Raw genomic sequence first — 24,843 nt, 5'->3', positions numbered from 1 at the left:
CTATCAAGTACTTCTCAAACTTTATAAGGCAAGTGTAGATCTAGTCGCATATAGATTTTGGTTCACTGGGGTCTGGGCTGGGCTGGAATTCTGCAGGTTGAATGAGCTTCTGGTAATGCTGGCCCTAGACTGACACTATGAGTACAGGTGGCTTACAGCAGCTGGAGTGATACAGTGGACAAAGCAACATCAGGAAGACCGGAATGAAATTCGCAGCTGACTCTTAATGATTATTTATTCTCAAGCGTGTTATTTTGCCTCTCAACTTATGTTCCTTCGTCTATATGTCTTGGAGATTAAGTTAACACACTTACAATGTGCTTAAAGCAGTGCCTGAAACCAAACTGCTAGTGTTAATGTAGTTTGTTATTATTATTAGAGCAGAAGTTGAAAAGTATATTTGCATAAACATTTTTTTATGGTGGAACATTTTAAATGTCTAAACACAGAGAGATAAGTTTCTTATTGTATACACTGCATTTTGTATGCTGATACCCATTAGTAATTGTGCATCCTCCCATAGTTCCCATAAGTTAGATGGCTTTAAAACTGTTCCATCTGTCTTGTGACCAAAAACATGGATTTGAGTTTGCCGGCTAGATGTAGTAACATATATTCTAGTCATTAGTACGAAGAAGTCAACTGGCCTAAAGACTATGACTGCCACTTTTTGGTTTTGTCTTTTGGCATTTGGAGACAGGGTTTCTCACTATGCAATTCAGGCTAACTTTAAACTTACTATGTAACCCATGCTGGCATCATTATCACAGCAATCCTCCTGCCTCAGCTTCCAGAGTGCTGGGATTACAGGTGTGGACTTACGCTTTAATAGCCTAATGGTAGAGTGCTTGGCTGACACACTTCAAGCCCTAGGTTCAGTCCTAGATACTGAAGAGAGAAAGAAAAAAAGCCCATATCTGCTAACAAAGAGGATGAGCTGTTTTTGTTGTGAGGGGTGCTTTTTATGTACTGTAAGTTGCCCTGTTAAAAAATTCTTTAACAGTGAAATACTTACTGTTGCCTATCAGATACATACAAGTACTGATTATCACTGTCTCTTCATCTGACTGAAGCTGGTTTTGTTATGTTCCCTAAAGAAATGCAGGGGACAGTGCAGCAGATGCAGTGCAGGGGCATCCCTAGGTACCGCCCTTCTGTCCTGTTAGGGAAGGGGCCTCTACCTGTGAACACTGAGTGACTTACAGTGTTTATGAAGGTCTGACCCAGTGCTTGCAGTCTGCCTTGTCCTTAGGCACCCTCTGGGCAAAATAAGGTAGTTCTAGGATCGATATTGATATTTGGGTCCATTTTATTGCAGTAATTTCCTTCTCCTTATTCTCAAAAAGACTGGGAAGCTGAAAGGAAGGACCCAAGGATTTCTTAGTTTAACCTACAGATAATTTCTGTGGAGTGAACTCAGCCAGATGCAAATCTGCAGACAAAACTCAGATCTGGTGAAGGTCTCATAGTATGTTGGCCATTAGCTTCCTTTTAAAATTACAGTTAAATTTAAATCCAGTTTCTCAGTCATACCAGCCACATTTTACATGTATAACAGCTGCATATGGCTGGAATCTGCAGTATTGGACAGTGCAGATTACCAAAGATTTTCATCACAGAAACAGTCTGCTAGACAGTGCTCTTCTAGAGCAGAAATAGGTTCATTTCCCTTGACTTTCTGATGGATTGGTGGTGGCTGCTTAGAGAACTAGGTAAAGAATGTGCCAAGGTTACATTCAAACCAGGCCCAAGTTGTTGGATTAGCAGCGCTAGCGCTGGACTGAGAGGTAGGAGCAGCAGTTGTAAGTGTCTAAACAAAACCGTAGAATAACGATAGAGCATTTCAAATCCAGAGACAGGTTGCTTTCGTTTGGTAGAGACAAAAGCGTTTGTTGGTTTTTAGCAGAAAACTGTTGGAAAGAAAAGTGAGAAGCCTGTGAAGTTGTCCCATTCCTTATACAGCCTCTCATTTAAGGGTGATCACTTTTACTGTTTCTGCAAATAAGTTAACAACTGCACTTTGCTTTTGTACATAAAGAAATCACAGTGGCTGGCAATTTTTGGTTTATCCATAAAATAAGGAATGATGTTATGAGTGAGCAAAACCTACCAAAATAGTCCAAAACTAGTTGCATGTGAAGCTACTTTTTAAACTAAGAAACAAAACTGATTAAGTTGAATTTTTTGCTCTTTCGTTTTGTTTTTTGGTTTTCTGATGAAGGGTAAGAAGAGAGAAACCAAATTTAAGTCAAAAAATGAAAAGTTGGGTTAGGGTTAGGGTTAGTTTATGGATCCTTGTATAATCTTTCCTTTTAGTATTTGAGATCTATGTCTACTGACATTCTTAAAAAATCTCTAGTAATTAAGAATAAATAGAATTTTCCTCTCTACATCCAAACCAGAAAATGGATTTTAGAATACAAGTACAAGTTTTATGACTGATACCTGACTTAGTAAACTACTTCCCATAATCTCTCTGAGCTTAGTTTTATCATCTTTAAAATGGGACTTAACAGTATCTACCTGTATAAATAGTGGGCAAGGAGTAAGGGAATATCAAACCCAGCATGTCAACTATTTGAACTCAAATGTTAGATATTATTTAGAAAGACTGCCACGTGCGCTTGGGAGACAAACACTGTTCTGCTCATGGCTTTGCCACCCTGCATGTGACCTTCATCTATCGTTTAGCCTCTCTAAACTTCAGTTTCCTCTTTGATAAAATGAGGGTAACAATAGAACTGATTTCAAAGGCATTGCTGAGTGGTAAACGAGATCATGCACATGAATAAACGCAGGCATCTAGCACAGAGTATATAGTGAGCGTTCAGTAAGTGTTAACTGTTAGGATTAAATGCTGAGTTATATTGGGGCTGTCCTGCCAAAAGATAGATTACCAGATTTGTTCACTCCTCTCTATACAATAATTTCCCAACTATGCCATTCATACCAAATGCATGTTTATTATTCTACTGCTATTTCACTGTAAATTATTATTAAGCCTCTTGTATTACGTTTTTGGCACAACTGTTAGCCATCGTAAAGATCTTTCTCACTTTGTCGTCTCTATAAGAAGCAAGTTCATACCTAATTTAAAAGACCTGATGTTCAAGTCAACAGAGCAGAAAAAACAAAAAAGAAAGAACAGACCAGAAGTGGGAAGGATCTGTGTGGGGTCTGAGAGCCTTCAGTCCTCCAGGGAGCCTGTGTCACTTTCTTAGGGCCTGACTTGTGTTACCCCTCTAGACAAAGTCCTTCAAAGAGATGTTTCTTCCCTTTCTTTTAGTCAGTCTATGTCTTTTTTCTGCTTCTGGGGCCTGCAGAAAGCAGGGGTGATCTAAGCCATGGTTGGCTCATGAGACCTCTGCTAAAGCCTAGGCCTCCTGGAAGGCACAGCTAGAGTGTCCCTCACCCCAGGTGGCACAACCCAGAGCCTGCTTGTGACCTGAGGGAAACAGATTTCCATCCAAGAAAACGACCCGGAGTTCTTTGGTGGGAAGACACAAACTAAGGGCTGTTTTCACTTCTGGGCTTCTGTAAGTGGGAAGGCAACACTGTACAACTGGCAAAAATTACTTTTTTCAGACTTTTCAGATTGTTTTAAAATTGGGAATTTATTCCTTTGTAAATGTCAAATTATTAGGTACTTAGACATTTTATAGGAGGACATTTTCTTTGGTGTTATCTGCCTGGTGTCTGCTGGCTTAAATCATTGTTTGCTGATGGCGCATGCTCAGATCCCTGTGTTCAACTTCATGCCTTCGATCTTGATGTCTTTCCTGGACATCTTATATTGATGTGTATCTCACAACCATCCTTTCTTCTCTGATTTCACCACCACTGCCCAGGATCTAAGCTTATCACCTTGTTCAGTAAACAGTGATGACCCAGTAAAGAACACAGCTAGTCTGAATTTAGGGGTTTTGGGAGGGGCCTCCTGGAGTAACTTCATAGAAGGTTTTGAGTCAGGTTTATTGAACTGGGCCTTTCATGGATAATATGAGGAGGGTTTAGTGGGACAGGCTTAGGTGGAGTGAGGCGAAGGTGTGAACCTGGGGGAGAGCGAATAATGATGTAGCCATAGCAATGACTGTTGCGACATAGCAGGTGGGGTGGGTGTGCCATGTCCTAGCAAAGCAGGCATTGTTTCCTGGTTCAGGTGGTTAGAGGAGGGGCAGACAAGGTCAGACCCATCACATCTCATACCTGCATTTGTCATAGCAACTTAAAAATAGTTTGGATTATGAAAGTAATATGTGCCTAGTATGATTCGGAGACTTTGATAAAGATAAGAAAATAAGGTACCACTGAGAAATAGATGCTATATATTGTAGATTTTTATTCCCAATCTCTTAAGAGGTGGCCCCCTCCCGTGTATGTATATGGAAGTACATTAAGGAAATGTGGGTCTACTCTGTATAGTTTCATATTGATTTTTGCTATCATAGTTTTTTTCTCACACTATTGGCATGATCCTACATCACTAACAAGTATTTTTTTTTAATTAATGGATAATGTTTTCTAACATGGAGTAGAGAAACTTTTATTTAACAATATTTTTAGCCATTTAACTCTCCTTTTTCAGTAAGAACAATGCTTTTCAGTGTCTGCTCACAGTGAAGGCTAGTGAGAAAGAGCATGGGCTTCGGAGCTGCAAAGACTGTGGCTCGAATCCTGCTTCAGCCATGTGTCCCTGGTCCTCAATATAAAATAAAGATTATAATAGTCCTTCTACCAGACTTGTGTTAATTTACTTGAGATGGAGCCAGGCATGGTGGCGCATGCCTGTAATCCCAGTACTTGGCAGGCTGAGGCAGGAGAATTGCTATGAGTTTGAGGCCAGCCTGGGCTGCATAGTTAGTTCAAGGCCAGCTTTAACTACATATTGAAACCCTGTCTCAAAAATTTAAAAAAATTTACATGAGATGTGTGTAATGTACACTAATTTACATAGAACTTGGCACCTAGTAAGTTTGAATAAACATTAGCTGCTATTTAATAACCTCTGTCATTAATCATCTGTGTTTCTCACATTGCTCCTAGAAACCAGATTGTACCATCAAAGTGTATGAATGTTATACTTTACTCACATATTGCCAAGTCAATTGACTGATTCTACCAATTTATACTCACATAAGTAGTATAAAAACATATCCAGCCTCACCCCTTTTCCTTATTAGAGTCTGTCTTTTTTCTTATTGTACAGAAATGTGACATAAAAATCGTATCCTGTATCCTGCACTTCTCTGTAATTTGCAATTTTTTGTGTAACTTAGATTTACCAGTAAAAAATTTTAAATGTTCAATTGTGCAACCATAGTCCTTCTTTATAAAGGATTGAAGTCAGTTCTCGTTTTTATGAGCTATACATCTTTTTTCTTTCTAAACCACTGAGTTCTTTGTATATCATAAAAATTATTTGTAGCTAAAGTTCACTGAACCTTAGAACTTTCAGATGAGGAAACATGCAGTCTAGTTTTGTATACTCCCTGGCCCAGAGGACATCTCAGTGAATCCTTGGTTTTGATTCATCTTTGTTTTTTGCCTCAACTAGCGTTCTGTGCCTTGCACGCAGGAGCAGAATAAGTACTTGCTAACGTATGCGGACGGTGCCCCCAACCCCTGCTGCCCCTGCACTGAAGTCAGTGTTTCCTGCTTGCTCTTGTCACCACCTCTGCCTCCACTGTGATGAGCTTTACTTGATTGTCCCCATATGATTTCCATGACACTTACCTAAAACTCTGTAAAATCAGGTTATCTCCCTTGCTTCATTTCTAGGTAGCAAACCTGAACTTGGCAAGTGGGGCCATAAACAGGAGCAGTACGTCAACTCCCCCTACCCTGCGACGTGTCATCAGTCCCAGTGGTCCAACGTGGTCAATACAGCCCGACCCCCACGCCCCCGAAAACCACTCCAGCCCCCCTGGAAGCAGGTACGTGAAGGGCCCTGGAGCTGGCGTGTTGGTTGCACAGGAAGGCCCCAGGCCCGCGCTGAGCCATTCCCACCTCAAGCTCGCTCCAGGGGCAGAGTCAGGCAGAGTCACCCAGCACTGGAGTGGAGGGCCTCGTTCTGTCTGTAAAACAGCTGTGGGGGGAGTGAAATGAAAAGGAAATCTCTGATATATTTAAGAAAATCATGCGCGGGTTGATACTGTGTTTAATCCTTGTTTCCAGTCAACATTCTCATGTACTGAATTTTGACATTTTGTCCTTGCTTCCCAGTTCTTCTTTATACTTTTGAAGACCATATTTGTGGGACTTTTGTTTGCTTTTTTCCTGTTTCCTTTGTTTTTTTTTTTAACACCACTGAGGAGTGAACCCTGGACTTTCACACCGAGCTATATCCCCAGCCTTGTTTCTTTATTTTTTAATTCTCAAGCAGGATGCCTTAGTCACTTTCTCATCGCAGACAAAATATCCAGCACCCACAATTTAAAGGAGGAGAGGTTTATTTTGGCTAATGGTTTGTAAGCACTTCAGTCTGTAGTTGGCTGGCTGCAAGGCCAGAGGGGTGTGGTGGAGGGTCTGTGGAGCACAGCTGCTCATGTCATTGGAGCCAGGAAGCTTAGAGCAAAGGGAGGAGCTAGGGGGTGAGAGCCATCCTTTCCCGTCATGCGCTCAGTGAACTGCTGCTCCAGTGAACAGCACCTTCAGCTATGGATTATCAGAGGATTAAGCCCCTGAGTGTAGGTGCCCCATGAGCCAGTCATCTTCCAAAAGCCCAGTCTCTGAATACATGAGCCTCGGGGAGACACTGTAGATGTAAACCATAATGTAGGGTCTCCCTGAGTCACTAAATTACCAATGTGAGCATGCGTGATTTTCCTGGCTCAGCCTCTCAGAATGCTATAGGCACACACCACTATGCCTGGCTGCCAAATTTATTTTTTTGTTTGTTTTAACCTAGGTTCACAATTAAACTCAAACAGCCTCATTGGGAAATCTCATTTGGGTACAGGAAGGAAATTTCCTCTGTGTAGCTGGGGGAAGGGATAAAGGACAAAAATCCAGATAAATTCTGGCCATAAACAACTTCTAAATTTAAAAAGAAGCTACTATCTTGAATTCTGGTCTTCTATATTTTAAGTTTTTGTGTATTAAAAATATAAGCAATGGGTTTAGTTCCCAACACATCTTGCTTTAGCGGTTATTCAGTATAGATTAAGTTTGATCGGTCCCTGAGTCAAGTGAGTTAAAGAAATGTAACTGTCACAGTAGGTCTCCTGGCCACTGAGATCCAGTCCTTCCAAGTAAAGAAGCTCTGCCATAGTGTCCCAGCAAGTCCCTGTCCCTGTGCCTGTCCTTCCAGCCTCTGCCTCTTTCCTGCCGCTGTGCTCTGCCATGTTCTTGGCAGACTAAAGCCCTGGGCCTGGAGGAAATAATACCTCATTGTTGTTAAGGTATCTGTTGGCATCAGAGTTACTACTTTAGGAACTCCTTGGGAATCAGAAACTCTGCCCAAGAAGCATTATAAACATAAGCATTGTGTCATCCTCCAGTATGACATCTTTTGAACCCATGATCATTGTGGTTGGGGTGAAAAGAATCATCTCAGTTGAGAATTATGGAACGTTGGGGACCAAAATGCAGGCCTTTTTGAAACAGGACATCCTCCACACAGTAGTTCTCACAAGAGAAGTCTGTTTGGAGATTTATGATCTACAGTGCAACCACATTCCTGAAACATAAGTTGTAAAAAAGAAATTCTGTTTATACCATAGAGCTTTATTTTCCATATAAAATGTTTGTACATATTCCATTTTCATGTTAAAATTAGGATCTTGTTCCTTTGGAGAACATTCTCACTGCAGTCTTGGATAGGCATTCCCACACTGTAAACAACATGTCAGAAGTACACATTTTGGAAAGGTAGAGGAAAGAATGTTGCATACTTTGTGCTTATAGACACATGATGGCAGAAAGTTTTAATAAAAATTATGACTGGGTTTAGAGCTTTCTCTCATAGCACCTGTTAGCAGTGGGATAGGAGTCACCTGGATGGATCTGTGGAGGTCAGAGCTCAGACCTAGAGGGCAGCACCATGAATGGCGTTCTCCCAGACTTTCGGTGGAGCTGCGTTGTAATGGCGCATTGTACATTTTAATTCAGAGCCACCGCAGCCAAAAGGCACCTTCACTCGTCCTTTTTCACTCCATTCTGCCCGCAGGAGTCCTTGTTTTGCTTCCTCTTCAAGTATAAGGGCCAGTTATATGGGCCCATTCCAGGCCAGGGTGGCCCTGGGAAATCTGCCACTGTCCCCAGGCAACCTCCAGTTGCCAGGATAGCTGGAGAGTCAGCTTGGCAGTTCCAGTTCCACGCGGAATTCCCAGAGGTATCCACCCTAAAACAGCCCACAGTGAATTGTCAAGATCTGTCCAGAGCTGGCTGTGCATGGTACTGGCTCCTTATTTCCATTTTCATACAGCAGGTTTTGTGGGTATCTATTTAGTCTCCTGTTCCTCCTTGGCATTAAGAGTGACTAAGTTTAATGAATATGGTATCCAGAGCTTAAGAGACGTGAGTTTTGTTACAGATTTTGACACTAAGTGACCCTAAACTATTCAATGTAATCTTTTTATTCAGTGAGCCCACTTAGATATAAACGGGCCTGTTTCGAGAGCTTTTAGGTGGCTTTTAAAGCACTTTGATCTCCCTGAAGTGGGGGCTAGGTAAATAAAAGGTACTCTGACTCGTTTTTCTACACTAGCAACGGTGGATTGCAGTCCTCACCAAACTGGAGGCTGCCCTGTAAACTGGAATGAGATGTAAAGAGAATCCTCACTGCTGCTGTGCTTTTCGTCTCTGCGAGTCGGAGAATTCAGTGACTTGGTAGCCACAGGAATGAAAACTGGTAACTCACAAGAACTCTGCAAACAGTGTTATTTTTCATTTCCCTGTGGTGTTGCTATTGTTCTCAATTTTATGGATCACACAAGTTTTCACCAGACAACCTTGTTCTCTCCCCCCTCCACACCACCCTTTAGAAACCATTCCAAATGCAGCCTCAGGGCTGTCGTCTCCCATTGGGTCAGTGTGAGCTCAGCCCAGCTCCTCAAATCCCCTGGTTCCTTTGGTCTGTCTGGAGTCCCTGCTCAGGCTTTGTTGTGGGAGAGGAAGGCAAAGAGCCCATGACTTGCCCAGACAGTCTGAGGCCTGGCCATGCAGCTTGCAGTTCCCTAGACGCTCTGGAGTTGGACTTGGCCAGCCATTCTGCTGTTGTTACTTTTCAGAGGTAATAAGTGAGATTAATTGCAGGCCATTCTCCAGAAGAGAGAGTAGTTGGGGCCAAATGCAGTCACATGTTTAGGAGCCTGAGGTGTGCCTCCAAGCAAGGCCAGCTAACAGTTATACAACAGGGACTCCAGAATGCAGGTACCACTCATTTATGACCTCTTTTTCCTGCAGGTTGTGTTTCCTGTCTCTAGATGCTGATATCTGGGTATTTCAACTATTGTCCAGCCAATGGGGAAAGGTTGGACTTTTCAAGCTGCCTTTTAATTGTCTACTTTCTGGGCACACGGGGAGTCATTAGGAGCTGAGAGTTGATTTGCAAAGGCATCTCCTCATTACTGCCAGCCTGCTGTGGAGCTGTGCCATGGCAGGGAGGAGGATTTTCTAGGTGAGCAGCATTCACTGGGTTCAGAGTGCATTTTTCCTTGGAGACCTGGAAGGGTTACTGTAAAGTCTTGGCTGCTAGTTGGAATGATTTGGGAAGGACAGGGCCTCAGACAGCTTGGCAGGAACCTGAGGCCCTGTTTTCTTCCAGTCCAGCCCTTCCTTGTGGATGGAGCTGTCAGGGAATCCCACGAATGTCTGGCTTCTGTACCCTCGTATGTTTTTCCAGCATTTGTCATTGAATTATTTTTATCCATCTCTGGTTTTTTCACACACGCATCCTGGAGATTTGTCTGTTCCTCGATATTAAAAGTAGGGGAAGTTGACAAAAGAACACAGCCGTGAGTTTGTTCCTACTTGTGATAGGACAAGATATACACATGGACTGCTTGTCTGGCCAGCACCCACTTGCTAGGGAACGTCTGTGTGTCAGAACTTTGAAGTCTACCGAGGAATGGAATGGCTTAGAAATTCTCATCATTTTTTATGCCACCTTGTCTTTTTGCCCTTTTACTCTACAGTAGTAGATCATAAAGAGCCTGATATTTAGGAACATGTTTTTTAGGGATCTGATTCCAGTTTACCTAATATTCCTCTCCAGTTAGATTATTTCTTACATACATTGTAGGAGATTCAGGACCTCTCGTTTCTCATCTTTTCACTGTCATTCAGTCCTTAGGAACACTGGGTGTGTTCATTTAAAAAAATGTTCTGTGCATATTTTACAAGTCAAGCATTGTGATAGATGCTGGGAAGTTGCAGTAAATAAGACAGAATAGTCCCTGATCACTCAGGTGTGCTATTGCTGAACCTTTCATGTTCTCAGCACAAGGTAGAGGGTAAAAAGCATTTCACTGTGAGGTTAGCATCTGGCATACAGAAGGAGCCATACAGACCTGAAACAAATACAACAGCGTTTGCCAGCATATAACAAAGATCAGATTTTATGTTACAGCCAATTAGAATATCAAATCCTTAAGAATTTGATCTTGTCACATGATATGCTACTGCTCTTGTCACAGATAAGCTATGAGGATCACAGAATGAGTAAAATGAAAGGCAAATACCATATGAGTTACTTGTTTGAAATATCTAAACTAGTAAGGATTGTGGAAACAGCAGAAAGGTGGTTGCCAAAGGCAAAGAGGACGGGGGATTCAGTGTTTAATGGCTGTAGCATTTTAGTTTTACAAGATGAAAATGTTGTATAGATTTGTTGTGGAACAATGTGAATGTACTTAACAGTCCTACACTATGCTTATAAAAGTGGTTAAAATGGTAAATAGAGATGATGTGCTTTTTACTATAATAAAAGAGTAGACACTGTAAAGATTTACAAGAAAACTCTTCTGTACCACAAAAATGGTTCAGTGATGAAAAAGGCAAGCTTTTGCATCCATCCCTGCCTCTGTGCAAGGGAACTATTCTTGAACCTAGTCCTTTAAATGTCTCTTTCTTTAAAAGTATGTTAACTGCCAGTTGTGGGTGAACACCCCTGTAAGAGGCTGAGGCAGGAGGAACAAAGCAAGTTTGAGGCCAGCTGGAATTACATAGTGAAACTCTGTCTTTAAAAAAATTATACTAACTTTATAGGAAATGGAAGTTGACATGGTGTAGTGGTCAGGGAGAAGGGGAAAGACTAAGGATCAGACAGCCCTAGGTTTGCTGTACTGAGTATGTGACCTTGGAAAGTTACTTGGCCTGTCTGAGCCACAGTTTCCCCCTCTTTGAAATGCACATAATAATACCTGCTTCAGTAGATTATTAAAGATTAAATTAAGCTGTGTATCTGAAAGTAGTCAGCATAGTGCCTTGTTCTGTACCCTCTCCAGAAAAAAAAAGAGAGGAAGAGAGAAGGAGAGAGGAAAGGAAGAAGAAAAGGAGGGAGGGGAAGGGGGAAGAGAAGAGAAACAAGACTGATTCAGAAGCAGACTGGCCTGAGTTGAGGTGTCGCTCACTGCTTGCTTGAGTGCCCTGTGGAGGTTAACCTGGCCACCGCCCCCTCCCCCTGTGGGGCGCTTCTGGAACTGGGCCTTGGGGAGGCAGCAGTGCAGGGCCAGCAAGGAACTCTTCCTCGCCTGACCCCTTTGCTGAAGCGCGACTTGTCCACAGCAGGCCCGTCCTCTCCACTATCTTCTGAATGTTGAAATTTCCACTGCAGCTCCATGTCCCAGCCAGTGAACACTCATATTTTCCGTCCATCCTGGGGGTCGAACTTTGGAAGAGCTTTCCTCTGGAGGAGTTGGGAGCTTATAATTTTGTACTTTATCCTGTTATATAAACAACACTCTTTAGCCAAAGAGCACAATAACAAGTCGGGGAGGAAGAAAAAAAAAAAAAAAACCCCAACTCTTTCATGTTCAGAGTCCTTCCTTCTTTCCCGTAGACCAAAGTTTACCTGGTCTTCCACTTCCTGAATCCCAGCTTACACTGTTCCTGCCCCCTGGAATAAAAAGCTTTTTTCCTCCGGCTCCTGGGCGATAAAGGCCAGTATGTCTATCTGAATTCCTCTACTCATGTGCTCATGCTGCTGCCACATGGCCTTCCAGGGGTTACAGTCCGGTCAGTTCAGGCTCTGCCTCCAATTCTGCACTCACCAGGTGAGCTCCATGACATCAGCGTCTGTGCCCACGCCACAGTGACTGACCTGACTTCTACCCACTGAGGGAAACACTGGTGACTTTAGGTAGTGTGTCAGAAGTAGCTGAGTGGACACGGCAGGACCCGGGAAGTAGGATTGGGAACTCAAGGCCCAGGATCAAAGTGAAAGAAGTGGCTCTTCCTTATCCACAAGTCAGAGATTGCTTTTGTATTCCAGTGTCAGGGTCAGTTTTTCCTGTTTAGTTTGCCTCCATCACTCCACGCCACCCCAAAGTATCAAAGATAAACCACCTCACATTTCCTTAGGATGAACATGTGTATGTGTCGTTGTTAGAGACAAGACTCTATCTTGTTTAATTCTCTGCATAATTTTGTTACCCAGAATTGATGAGTATTCTGGATTAAAGAGTCCTGAATGACAAAGCTTCAAGTATAAAACTGAATGAGGCCACTTTTCCAGAATCAGGAAATTACAATCATCCCTCAGGTATAATGAGAGATTGGTTCTAGGATCCCTGCAGATACCAAGCTCTCAGTGTCTTATAAGTTTCTTATGTAAAATGATGTATTATTTGCAAGTAACCTCTACACTTCATGTCTACTTTAAATCCCTATTTGATAATATCTAATACACGCATATGTACACACAGTGTAAATAGGTAATGGATTTGAAGTTGCTTGAATCCTGCAGATACTGAGGGGCGAATACATATTTGTGTTTCCTCATTTATAATTCAGTTTCATTCTCCTCTAAGATTTCTCTATTAGCTTCTGTCCTTCCAAGTTAACTGTGTTTACCACCTCTGGAAAGGCTTGGAAAGAAACTCAGTGGGGAGGACACACTGTCTCCTTTTCTCTGCCTGCTCTACAGAAACAGTGATGATTCACTAAAGCTTACCTAGTGTTGACTCAACAGATTTGGAAGGAAGACAGCCAGCTTCATAAGCCTTTAGCCAGAAATCTCGTCCTGCCCTCCTGCCCTTTCGTTAAAAGACCCTCAACATATTACTGACCAAACACAGCTAGAAAATCCGTGCTTTTTTAAAAAAGAATCAAGTTGTGTCATGTACAGGTACAAATTCCCTATGATGAGTGTTATCATTATGTAGACCTAAAATGTACCAGTAAATGTAATTAATTAATTAAAATAAATTTTAAAATTTAAGAAGTCTTAGGATTTAAGAGGCTAAAAGGAAAAACAGCTCCTCATATTTATATTTAAATAAAATAAGCTTTAGCTTTTGAAAATGGGTAAAGGTCTTCTCTTCCTTGTAGCTGCTTTGGGGAGCAAAATTTTAGTGTTAGTTGTTTGTAACTCTTAGTTTTCTTCTTTAAAAAAGAGAAACATAAGGTCAGGGATATAGCACAGTGGCGCAGTCCCCGCTGACAAGTATGAAGTCCTGAGTGAAGTCCCGAGTTTGATTCTTGGTACCAAAAAAGAGAGAGAGAAACATAAAATTGGATTAAATTTGAATAAGCAGTCTGATCCATACCCATGCATGGTGGTATATCTTGAAATCCCAGCACTCAGATTGAGGCAGGATTGCTGGAGTTCAAGCCCAGCCTAAACTACACAGCAAGACTTTGCCTGAAAAATAAAATCTGTTATATCATGTAGTTCATAAATACTTCAGAATTTTTTAACCTTTATTAATACATGTTTGCAATATGTAATAATTTTATTCATTGTATGGAATTGGTACAGGTACCTGACACATTTCTTTTTTTTCCCTTCACCTATTTTATTTTTCTAGCGTCAGATTCATTCATTTATCTTATAAGGCTTTATAAAGTTTATTATCATGTATATAGATTTAAAGCCAAACTAATAAGTCAAACAACATATAAAGCATGTCAAACAGTTGTACTAAGTCTACTTTACGGTTGATTCCGCTCTGTATCAGACAGTATCCTAGCCAGGATAGCAGGAATACCTCCTCACATCACACTACTGAAGTTCACATGACTGTATTTGTGAAATATTGTGAAATAAATGCTATAAATGAAAATCTTAATTACAGTGTTCGTGAAGAAGGATAACTAAAAGAAGCTCAACTTTAAAGGATCATTTAAACACAGACCCACCTATTCTTGGGCAGTCAGAGCAAGGCTAGTGCTAGTAGAAAGCAACAGAGGAGCTTTCAGAACGGGGCACCTGGCAGTCTCGGGTGTTCATTATGCGTAACAGTAAAACTCCACCCAATTGAATGATTGTTAGGCATCAGAGGTGCTAAAGGGACGCTGCATGGCTTTCATCAGTTTTCAGGTTAAGATGTTATTAACTGGGTTCCGAAGCAGTAATCAGTGCCACATTTGGCCTGGTTTTAGAAATAGGTTTTACTGTCTTCCAGTGATGACAGTGAAATAGGGCTGTATCTTAGTGATGTGACTATGATTCAGAAGACTTTAGGTAAGAAAGCAGATTTTCTGGCAAAGCAGATAAGGAGGGCAGGAAAGGGGCTAATATGTGAGATGTAATTTAAGACTGGAGGAAATCATGCTATACCCTCCTACAACTGGATTGTATCAAAGAAAATGGAGTAGGCAAAAGAACTTGGCAGTATTGCTTAGTACTCTCAAATATCTTAGCTACTTGAACTCAGTACTGACATTTAAAATACAAGCCCCAAAAAAGAGTTTTGTTACCTTCTTCAAATATTTAGTGGATCAAAATATCTGAAAAAGAGGAAAAGAGAGGCTGGTGGTAAGTAATATTCCAAGTGAGATAGTTCCATCTGACACTCCTGAAAATAATGTTATCCCTCAACATTAATAAGAAATTAATATCTTAAATGCAAAGTGCTGGGCAGGGGACAGGATTTCAGAGGCCAAAAGGCTGATGTTCCTAATTAAACAGATATTTGCAAATCTAGGTGCCTGATATCGAGTGCCTGATATAGGTACTTGATATTGAGTGAAAGTTGATCAAAACACCAAAAACTTTGATTCTGACTTCTCTCTAAGTTAGAGTAGACAGGTCACCAAGAGAAGAGGATACTGTCCTGTATGTTTGCTTATTTTTTTTTTTTGCATGAAAAATGCAAAGTGAATATCCTTAAGATAGTGTATTTGGGTTCAAGGGAATTCCCAGTTTAGAAATGATACTTAGAAGGGTAAGGCTGTATGGAGGAAGAGTTTAAGAGAGGGTTCACATTCAGCCCTACATTGTGTACAAGCTACAAGTTGGTGGCAGGGAGAAAAGAAAGATGATGAGCATCTGTGGGACCTTCAAAGGACAGTAAAATGGACACCAGTCTGGCTAAAGCAACATGTTTCTGTTCGAAATAAGTTGTTGTACACTTGGAGGTTTGCATGATAAAGGCCGAAATCAAACTGGCTGTACTTGTAATAGAGATGTTTTAGTTCACATTATTTTTTAGTTCTGACTTCGTGTTGGGGGTTTAGGAAGTTTTGTTACATACACTTCTGTCCTCCACATTCACAATTGGATGAGAGATTAATAGGAAAAATTCAGAGCAATACAAAATACTGGATTTATTACCAATAAGAATAATTTGGAGAACATAGCTTAGTAATAATCGTCATCCACACTTCTAGCTGTAATTAAATTCAAAAGGAAGCTCTGGAAAACAACATAATTGTAATCCTACGGGATAGATCTGTGTAGTCCCTTCTGTCACAGTGACTTGAACCCTAGTGGGAAGAAAAATATCTGTAGGCTCCTTTTAGAGTTGAGAGCTCTCAGGTCCGCATTCCCTTTCCCTTTCTCTCTCTCTCTCTCTCTCTCTCTCTCTCTCTCTCTCTCTCTCTCACTCTCTAATCTCTTTATCTCTGTGGGTTACCAGGTCCCATTGCTCTCCTTGGGTCAAAAATGCTTTACAAGCAAGACATCCTCCCCAGTCTGAGGAGCAGAGGCAGGCTGTGACAGAGGAAGGAAAAATAGAGAACCTTTCTTTTCCCAGCCTTCTCCACACTCAATCCAACACACAAGAGTCTTAAGAACCACCTCTAGGAGCTACTTGAGAGCGACAGGGCACCTGCCATCTCTGAAACCGCAGAGACGGACAGCTCTCTTAATGCCCAGCCTTTCTTGTTCATTGAGCAGAATGTTGTAGCATTTGGTGATCATGTTCATCTGATGTCCAGCTTTTTGATGTTCTTTTTAGTGGTTTCTGTCTCTTCAATGTCCTTCATTGGATAGACTTCCTGACATCCCACTTGAGTGGTTACCGTGGAGGGCTATGTAATATCAGACCATCTCCCAACTCTAAGTTGTCATATCCTTATTTACCTCTGACACTCACTACTGCTCCCTACATTTGGTTGTTTGTATATTTGTCTTACTGCCCATATTAAATTATAAGCTCCTGGGAGATAAGAGGCCACACACAGTACGCGGTAAAAGTTTAGCCTGATTGGACTGGGGTTGTAGCCAGGAGCTTCATGCAGATATTTAGATTTAAGTTAATTAAAATTAAATGAAGAGTTAAGTTTCTCAGTCACATTAGCGAATTGCTCAGAAGCCACATATGGTTCATGGTTACCACATTGGACAGCACAGAACTAGTCTGTTGATCCAAATGTGATAGAGACCCAAACTTGATCAGTGATTAAAAAATAGAAAGAATGGCATATTCTTGGTAGTCCTTTTAGGGTCTGTAGGTCTTGAACCTCTTTTCCGACTAGAGATTTATCACAGATGCAGTTCTGAAACAACTGTGGTGCTGGCAGAAGCACGTCCTGAACGCCTGGGAAATCTGCGGAGACCAGAGCTTCTGTATTAGTAGCACCTCCCTAATCAGAGATGGGATTTTAGAGCAGATCCAAGCATTAGCACTTTGTTTCCTGAGAGCTCTATGGCTGGGTACTGGGGAGTTCTTGCTCCCCTCCACCCTGCCCCCACCTGCCTGGCTGGCAGTCTGGACTCAGCTTCTTGAGCTGCGCCAAACCTAGGGAACAGAGCCAAACATGCGGAAGTGGTTACGTGTACTGGCTCCCAGGGAAGCTGTGGCTAGCAGGGGGAGAGGGTGGGGTCCTGCCCAATGGCTTTTCAAAGAAGCCAGATCTTTGAAGTTTTGTTTTAGCAGCTGCCAGGTATGCTGCCTCAGCACTCTGCGGACTCTCCCCGTGTTCCCATATCACATTTTTTCTTTATGATATGTGCGTAGTATACACAATGGAGCTTGGATGTCAGAGAGTAAATATGAAATTGTGAAGTAAAAAACTAAACACAACCTCTTGGCTCTTTCTTTTTACTGGGCTTCTGCTATAAAATAGACCCTTTAGTGACCCTTTTTCCTGCTAGCCCTCTCTTTCTAACCACCTGCCAAGAGAGGCAGATTCCTTCCTCTTCTGCTTTGGGAGTATAGCAAGGTTTGAAAGACTGGAGGTTATTTGTTTCTGGGCTAGACTGGGCTATCGCTCTGCCTTTTCCCTTTCTACAGAAGATCAAAATAGAACCCCCTCCCTACCCCACTCCTTGCCCATAGTGAGTAACCCTGATACTACTGGTCATGGAGTACATTTCGGGTTCACATGGGCATCTCAGAATTTAGCAAAATCCAAACAGTGTATGCCCAATGCTCACACTTGCACCCTGTGCTAGAGGGAGGACTGGCCAGGTGGGAACCCCATTAAAGCCACACACTGATTTCCCTGCTCTGCTTTGTAACTCCTTTCCTAGTCCAGTCTACAGTAACCTTGATCCTTTTCCTGAAATTTCGTTCTATTTCTGAGTTCCCTTTTTTCACAGTTTATTGTGTATTACTTTGGACAGTTTACTGTCTATTTATGCCTTTGTACTTTCATTCCTGAGATGTCTGTTAAAAGCCAAGGATATTTATACACAGAGACTCCAGGAAGAAAGACCTAGGTGCCAGTGCCAGATCCACCTGGCACTGGAGCAAATTTTTTTTTTTTTGTCTTTTTCATTTTTATTGGTACCAGGGATCAAACTCATGACTGCCTGCTTGCAAGGCAGGCACTTATGCTGCTGAGCTAAATCCCCAGCCCCAAGTAATTATTTTGCCACGCGGAAAGTGATGATGCCCGTGTTGTCATGGGAGTTGGATGCAACTATATTCATGAACATGTTTAATAAAGTACTGTGTGCAATTAGGTGTTTTCAGCATTAGTAATACCTAGCTCTGTAAAACGGTACTGTTTGTATGCAGACTAATCTCCCCCAGAGTTAAGTACCCAGCTCAGTCTCACATTAATCAGGTAACTTGGCACGGGTTGAAAGCACTCAGTGGTCCGTTCCATGTACTACCTGTCATCGCTGTCTTTCAGTGGGCTAACCCCTCCTTTCAGACCTGTGGGGTCACTGTTTTCTTAGTCTCCCCCTCTCCTGCTGTGACCCAAGCTGAGCTCTCTTTTTTTACCCCCTCCCCAGTTCCCAGAGCAGTGAGTCATCCATCCCTCTTGCCAGCCACAGCTGGAATTGCTGCCCGGGTGATGCTTATCAGCGTGGCACTTTTGGCCCACAGTCCCACCCCCCTGGGTACCGGCTCCCCAGTCGCCCTCCCTCAGCCAAGCCCAGCACATCCCAGCTCCCCTGGCTGTTTTCCTGTCCCTGTCCTCATCCCTCTACAGCCCTAGGCAGCCACTTCCATATCCTCCTCTGCTGCCTCTGCTGTCTTTCTCTGAGTGCTGTCCTTTCTCCAGAAAGGGTGTCTCCCTATTTCAAAACACTGTGTTTAGTGCATCTTCCACTCCTGTCACCCAGTCCCATCACCTTAGAGCGTCCTTTTCTTAGAGAAAGGTGAGATTGACAAGCCTGGTGTCATTTTTAGTGCTATCAGTATTTTGAGAAGCTCCAATTCTTTTATTGTAAAATACTAGAGACCTCACATTTCAGTGTTATGACCTAGTCCTGGGAGATATATACAGTATTTTAGAGGCAGACTAACGTAGTTTCCTCCCTTTTGTAGCCATGTACTGGTTATTTCACCTAGGACAAGTTCTTTGAACCTAATATCCTTGCCTCAAAGATGAGAATAAAATGCCTACTTCCTAGAAATGTTCTAACAAGCAAATGAAAAGTAAATGACTCTGAAAAGCACTTTCATATCGTCCCTACTGAAGAGTGCATGCTTAGTAAATGTGAATTATTATTACTATCTCTTTATCTGTCCATATTCTCTTATAGATGTTGAACATGAGACTTATAGAACCTAAGTATATTGTGCAAATTCTCACACCTGCCTAGTGATAAAGAAAGAAGTGGAATTCAAGGCTTGTTTTTCTCTGTTTGATCACTTTTCCATTTGATCTCTCTAATCCCTCAAAGGATTGTTCTAGTTCCTTCTCTTGAGGTACAGCCTGAAGGGTTATGGAGGAATGTTCATTTATTTTTCCATTTGTTCACTCAGAAACCTTGCATGGAGTCAAGCTTAATCCTAGCACTTGGGAGGCTGAGGCAAGAGAATTGCTGTAAGTTTGAGGCCAGCCGGGGCTACAAAGTGAGTTTAAGGCCAGTCTAAACTGCATAATGAGACTTTGTCTCAAAAAGATGCACACGCAAAAAGAGACCTTGCATGACCAGCTAAACTCAGGGTGCACAGAGACCAGTATGAGGAGCTCACTGCCATAATGTGTAGTCCAGTGAGTAAGTAATAGTCACTGTGAAGAATAGTTATAGTACAAAAAGGAGGCCAGCAAAAAGGGCCTAGAAGAACAAGCTGTATCCAAGGAGACCCAGGGCTGACTTTGCAGAGAATAAGTTAACTGATTTTTTCCTAGAAGAAAATGGTTGAGACTTGGACAGAGGCAGCGCAGTGCTGGGCATGTGCATGAAGCGTGGTCTTGTGGGAACTGATATGCCGGGCAGGCAGTGGTTAAGCACCAAGAAGGAAAGTTAAAAAAGTTAAAATTTGTGGTATGCCGTGTTATGGGCATGAGTTTTACCCTATTATTTTCCCTTTTAACTAGCATCAAATAAAGTTAGGAAGTTAGGGATTCTTACTGTTTTTCTTTTTAACGCCTGTCTTTTTCCTGTCTTCCTCTTGTACTCAGGTTAGAGGCAGTTTCTTCATACTCTTAATAAACACACAGCAACAGCTTTATGATACACTTCCTCTCTTAAACACTGTACATGTTTCCAGCTCCATGCCATGCCACAAGAGCCAACCAGTTCAGCATTTCGCTGGATAAATACAGCTGTAATGCAGTATTAAATATGTAGTTAAGAGCCTGAGGTATGGCTTTGCAAGTGAGTTATCCAAGTAATTGCATTAGTTATCAATTGCTTCAAAACAGATTATCCAAACGCTTGCAGTTTAAAGCAGTAAGAATATATTATCTCTGTTTCTGTGGGTTGGCAGTAGAGATGTAGGTTTGCTGTTCAAACTCTTGTCTAGTGACACTGCAGTTAAGATGTCAGTTAGGAAGGCTGCGGTCTGCTGAAGGTCTGATTGGAACTGGAGGACTCCCTTCCTTGACAGTTCGCTCTTACATGGGTGATGAGCGGAAATTCTATCCCCATTAAACAGTAACTCCTTGTTCCCCTACCTACCATTCTACTTTCTACCTCGATAATGACTAATAGGTACTTCCTATTATTGGAAATTTACAGTACAGTATTTGTCTTATTATGACTGACTTGTTTCACTTAGTATCATATTCTCAGTATTCTTCATGTAATCATTTATCAGAATCTCTCTCTCCTTTAGACTATTCATCAGTCATTGGACACTTGGGGGTATGTTTCATTTGGCTACTGTAAATAAGCGCATATGAACACAGGTGTATGTCCCTACTTTTCAGTTATTTTGGATATGTATTCAATAGTGAAATCGATGGATCATGTGATAATTCTGTGCTCTTGGGACTAATTAATTCACTTAATTTTTCTTATATGAAAATAGTATATTGGGTGTCCTCTGCACAAAGACTGTGATATAGGTCTTTATAAGATGGTCCAGTAGGAAGAGTTGGTGAACATGGTCTCTTTGCAGGGATTGGAGTCCGTCCTATAGAAGTAGATCTTGGAGATGACATAAAGGCAAAGCCACAAGAGGATAGCTGAGCCCCTGGCTATTGTGTAGTACTGGCCAGCAGTAGCTTCTTAGATGTTGTCAGTGCCTGTGTTAGTGGGGATCAGGAGCACCAGCACAGAACCTCAGCAACTGGTGGCCTTACATAGAGGGCATGGGGCTTGCTGGACTTGTTTCTGTGGTAGCCTCACTGCACCCTGATGAGTTGGGTTATGGCCCTTTGCATGACAATATCTGCCTCCTTGCGGCACTTATCCTGAGTGAACTGCCCATTGTAGTCCCGGCTGTGACATGTATTGCTTTGAACCTCATGCATTGGCCAGCCTGGGTCTGCTTTTGTTCAGGAGCAGTCTTTACAACCTCACCTTTGAGGGGCTATACCCAGAGAAGGATGATCTCAGAATCCTTAATGCTCAGGGAAAGACTGGATCCCTCCAGTATCTTAATCATCATGTCCTTGGCCATGTGGCCCAGCTGGGTAACAGAGAACAAGTCCTTGTCCTTTGCCTTGCTTCTGCCATCTCTGTGGTCTGGGTCCAAGCACTGACAACCCCAGATGCCAGGATCAAACCTCTCCAGAGGCTGCCTCAACCTCTTCCTGAACCTGTGAGCCCTCCCATAGAACTTGTGTTCTTGTCTATCTGGTTTTTTTCTTGACAAAGAAAGATACCCCCACCAAGTTATTGGCAACTGAACCCTTCACATGGTTCGGCCTTCCCCCACCCTTTTTAAATTTTAAGGTAAGATCTTTCTGTGCTGCTGTGTTACTGAGGCTTGGCTGGAATTCATGAGCCTCTTGCCTCAGCCTTCCAGAGTACTGGGATCACAGGTATGTACCATCATGCCTAGCTCCATTTAAAAATGCTTTTATTTAAAATATTTTTAGGAGACATTATATACTCTTTTAGAGCTGCTCTACTTTTATATCCCCACCAATTATGTGCAGGATTTCTGTTTCACAGTGTCCTCAGCACTAGCTATTGTTTGATTTGTTTTTGATTATTGCAGTCCTAATGAGTATAAAGTGATATCTCACATAGTTTTGATTTGTATTTTCCTTTTAATGACGTTGAGCCCTTTTTTTTTTTTTTTTTTTTTTTTTTTTTTTTTTTTTTGTACTGGGGATCGAACTCCCAACCTCATGCTTACCAGGCAAGTGCTTGAAACATGGAGCTAAATCCCCGGCCTCTAGCTGAGCACTTTTTCATGTGTTTGTTGATCATTCAGATATTTTCTCTGGAGAAATGTCTATTCAAGGCCTTTGTCCATTTTAATCAGGTGGCAATGGCAAGCAGACACACCAAGTAGACACAGAGGTAAAGTACCTTTACAGTATGCATCATACGACCAGCTGTGCATCACAGTGACTAGCTGTTTCTAAGAAACAGAAGCAATCAGAACTGCAACAGAAACTGTCATCTGGGCAACTGAAGTATACTGGCTGGGGTAGGGGTGCATGTGCATTTTCTGCCACATTCCACATCCCTCCACACCCCTTTTAGTTGCCCCAGCAAATCTTTACTGGACATATTCCATGTGACCTTCTGAGACAAGGCCCAATTAGAAGCAGTTTAGGGTTATTAGTGATCCTAGGATGGGCCCTAGCCAAGGTCCTCAAAATTGTCCTGTTCCAGAGTTTTTCCCTAAGTTGTTTTTAGGAAGAAACATAATTCAGGCCTATCTGTTCTATAACATTACTCTGGCATGGTAATGAGAGAGTTAACCTCATCCTAGAGAGTGTCCAGTATACCTTGGATGTTCATCAAACCTTCATAATTTGTAAGGGCCTTACTAGTTATTTTCTCTTTTCTTGGGCCAATCATCCATGGAGATAAGACAAAGCAAGGACTGGGGTAAGCAGCCTGAAAAGTCACACAAATCAAGGGGAGTAATGCTTTGAGGTATGGAACAGTCCTGTGAACAGCATCCTCAAACTTCAGCCATGTGTGGACTGGTCAACATCCAGAGTGACCAGAACAGAGTTTTGAGTACATTGTCTTTAAAGGAGCTGTCTGGCCCAGATAAATTTTCCAGAAATTCAGTGGGACTTTCAAACTGTGGATCTAAAACTGGATAACTGAAACTTTTAAGAACTGTTAATGTGGTGTGTGAGCCAATCACTAAACTTCTGTGAATAGTTATAAGCTGTTTCTTAGGGTTATGTTTTGTTTTCTCAATTTTTTAGAGCTTGTGGCTTGTTTGCTACCTGTAGTTTTTATTTAGTTATCTCTGCTACAAATGCAGGCCCATTGTCGCTGCCTGTGATCAAAGGTAGGCCATATCTAGGGATGATTTTTCACAGCAGGACCCTAAAAACTTTTATTGCCCTCTTAGGTCAAGTAGGGAATGTCTTGGGCCAGCCCAAGTAGGTGTAAGTGAGTACCAAATCTATCTACATTTTTAAATGGGGCAAAGTCAGGGCCAGAGACACAGATCCTAAAGCCTGTGCTGCTTACAGGGGTATGAGTGACAGCACTATGGCTTGAACTTGCAGAACATACAGTGGGGGCAGGTCTGGCTCTGATTAAGGAGAATATTGGGTAAAGTTTTTCTAGCTGTAATGTTTCAGTCAATCAGATCCCCAGAGGGGGCTTAGGAGCACAGGTTTGGCATCATTGGAGGCAGATTTCCGAACAGCAGAAGAAAGGTGAGCCTTGGCCAGCATAACTTCTTCCAAGGTGACCGACCACCTAACCTGTTGGACTCCATTCCTAACAGAGCTACTTCCATCTGTAAACAGGGTGTAGTCAGCATCTGTTAGGGATTCGTTTCAGCTAGTAGGCCCAGCTTGATGGACAGACACATGGAAGGGTTGAGTGATCCACAGTTAATCAGGAGGTCCAGTAGAGCATTTGGCATCTAGACAGTTAGGTCTCAGCCTAAGGTGAACTTGTCAGCTTTCTTGATCAGAAGGACAGTGGCTCTTAGAGTGCAAAGGCAAAAGGGAGGAGGAGTCCTTAGTGACTGGATTCAAGTATTTGTACAAGTAGGCCACTGGGTGACAGTCTGAGTAAGCATCATTGTTTTTGTGAACTCAGGGATACCGATTCTGTAGAAGGCTGTAGCTCAAAGAAATTTGTGGAGTTTCTTTCTTGTAACCAGTTTTTGCCAGATATTGCAGCAGAGCTTTTGTGTCTTTCCAGCAGACACCTTGAGGGCCATTAATCAGAAGTGCAATGATACAGCATTACTGAAAAACTAGCAAGGTCAGCTATGAGGGCTTCTCCAAAGAGGGTAAACAAGTTGAGTCTTGAACTGGTGTCTTTCATTTAAAGGAGAAGAGGGACTGACTGACAGGAGCCAAAGGCACAAGAAGGCATTGTTTAGGTCCAGGCAGGTATACTAGCAGGCTGTGAGTGGCAGAAGACCAAGACAGTGTACAGGGAGTGCATTGCAGTGGCATTAGAAGATTGGAGATCTTGAACTGACTTTACAGGCAGGAGAGGTATGTTTAGTAGTTTGACAGTCTGTAAACATTTTGCATTTTTTCTTTCTTGAAGACTGTGGCAGAACTGGAAGGGGCAGAGAAATAAGATTTCCCAGAGCCAAATCTGTTGCAGTGGCCTCCCTGAAAATCTTGGAAGAGTTCCCAAACCCTTGTTGCAATTAACAGTCCAGAAGGGGTGTATGGGTTGGGAACTGCAGAATGCGAGGTGATGGCTGCATGACT

The 24,843-nt window shown here is 42.2% G+C and overlaps 1 protein-coding gene across 10 annotated transcripts in view; it reads left to right on the top strand.

Annotated features, from left to right (window-relative positions):
• Window positions 1–24,843, top strand: part of Ttll5 (tubulin tyrosine ligase like 5) — a 273,386-nt gene that overhangs the window by 156,179 nt on the left and 92,364 nt on the right. For all 10 annotated transcript variants that reach the window (XR_010044946.1, XM_063241307.1, XM_013155221.3 and 7 more), the window contains one exon: window positions 5,779–5,933. Coding sequence is in view for 9 of the 10 variants with exons in the window: in XM_063241307.1 (XP_063097377.1) it covers window positions 5,779–5,933 (155 nt within the window). In the remaining variant the exon portion in view is untranslated. The remainder of the gene's footprint in view (window positions 1–5,778; window positions 5,934–24,843) is intronic.

Source organism: Cavia porcellus, unplaced genomic scaffold (assembly GCF_034190915.1).
Source record: "Cavia porcellus strain 051 isolate PalLab524CR breed Dunkin Hartley unplaced genomic scaffold, mCavPor4.1 scaffold_31, whole genome shotgun sequence".
Lineage (NCBI taxonomy): Eukaryota > Metazoa > Chordata > Mammalia > Rodentia > Caviidae > Cavia > Cavia porcellus.
The sequence above is the reverse complement of the archived record's forward strand: the minus strand, read 5'-3'. Positions and strand labels throughout refer to the sequence as shown.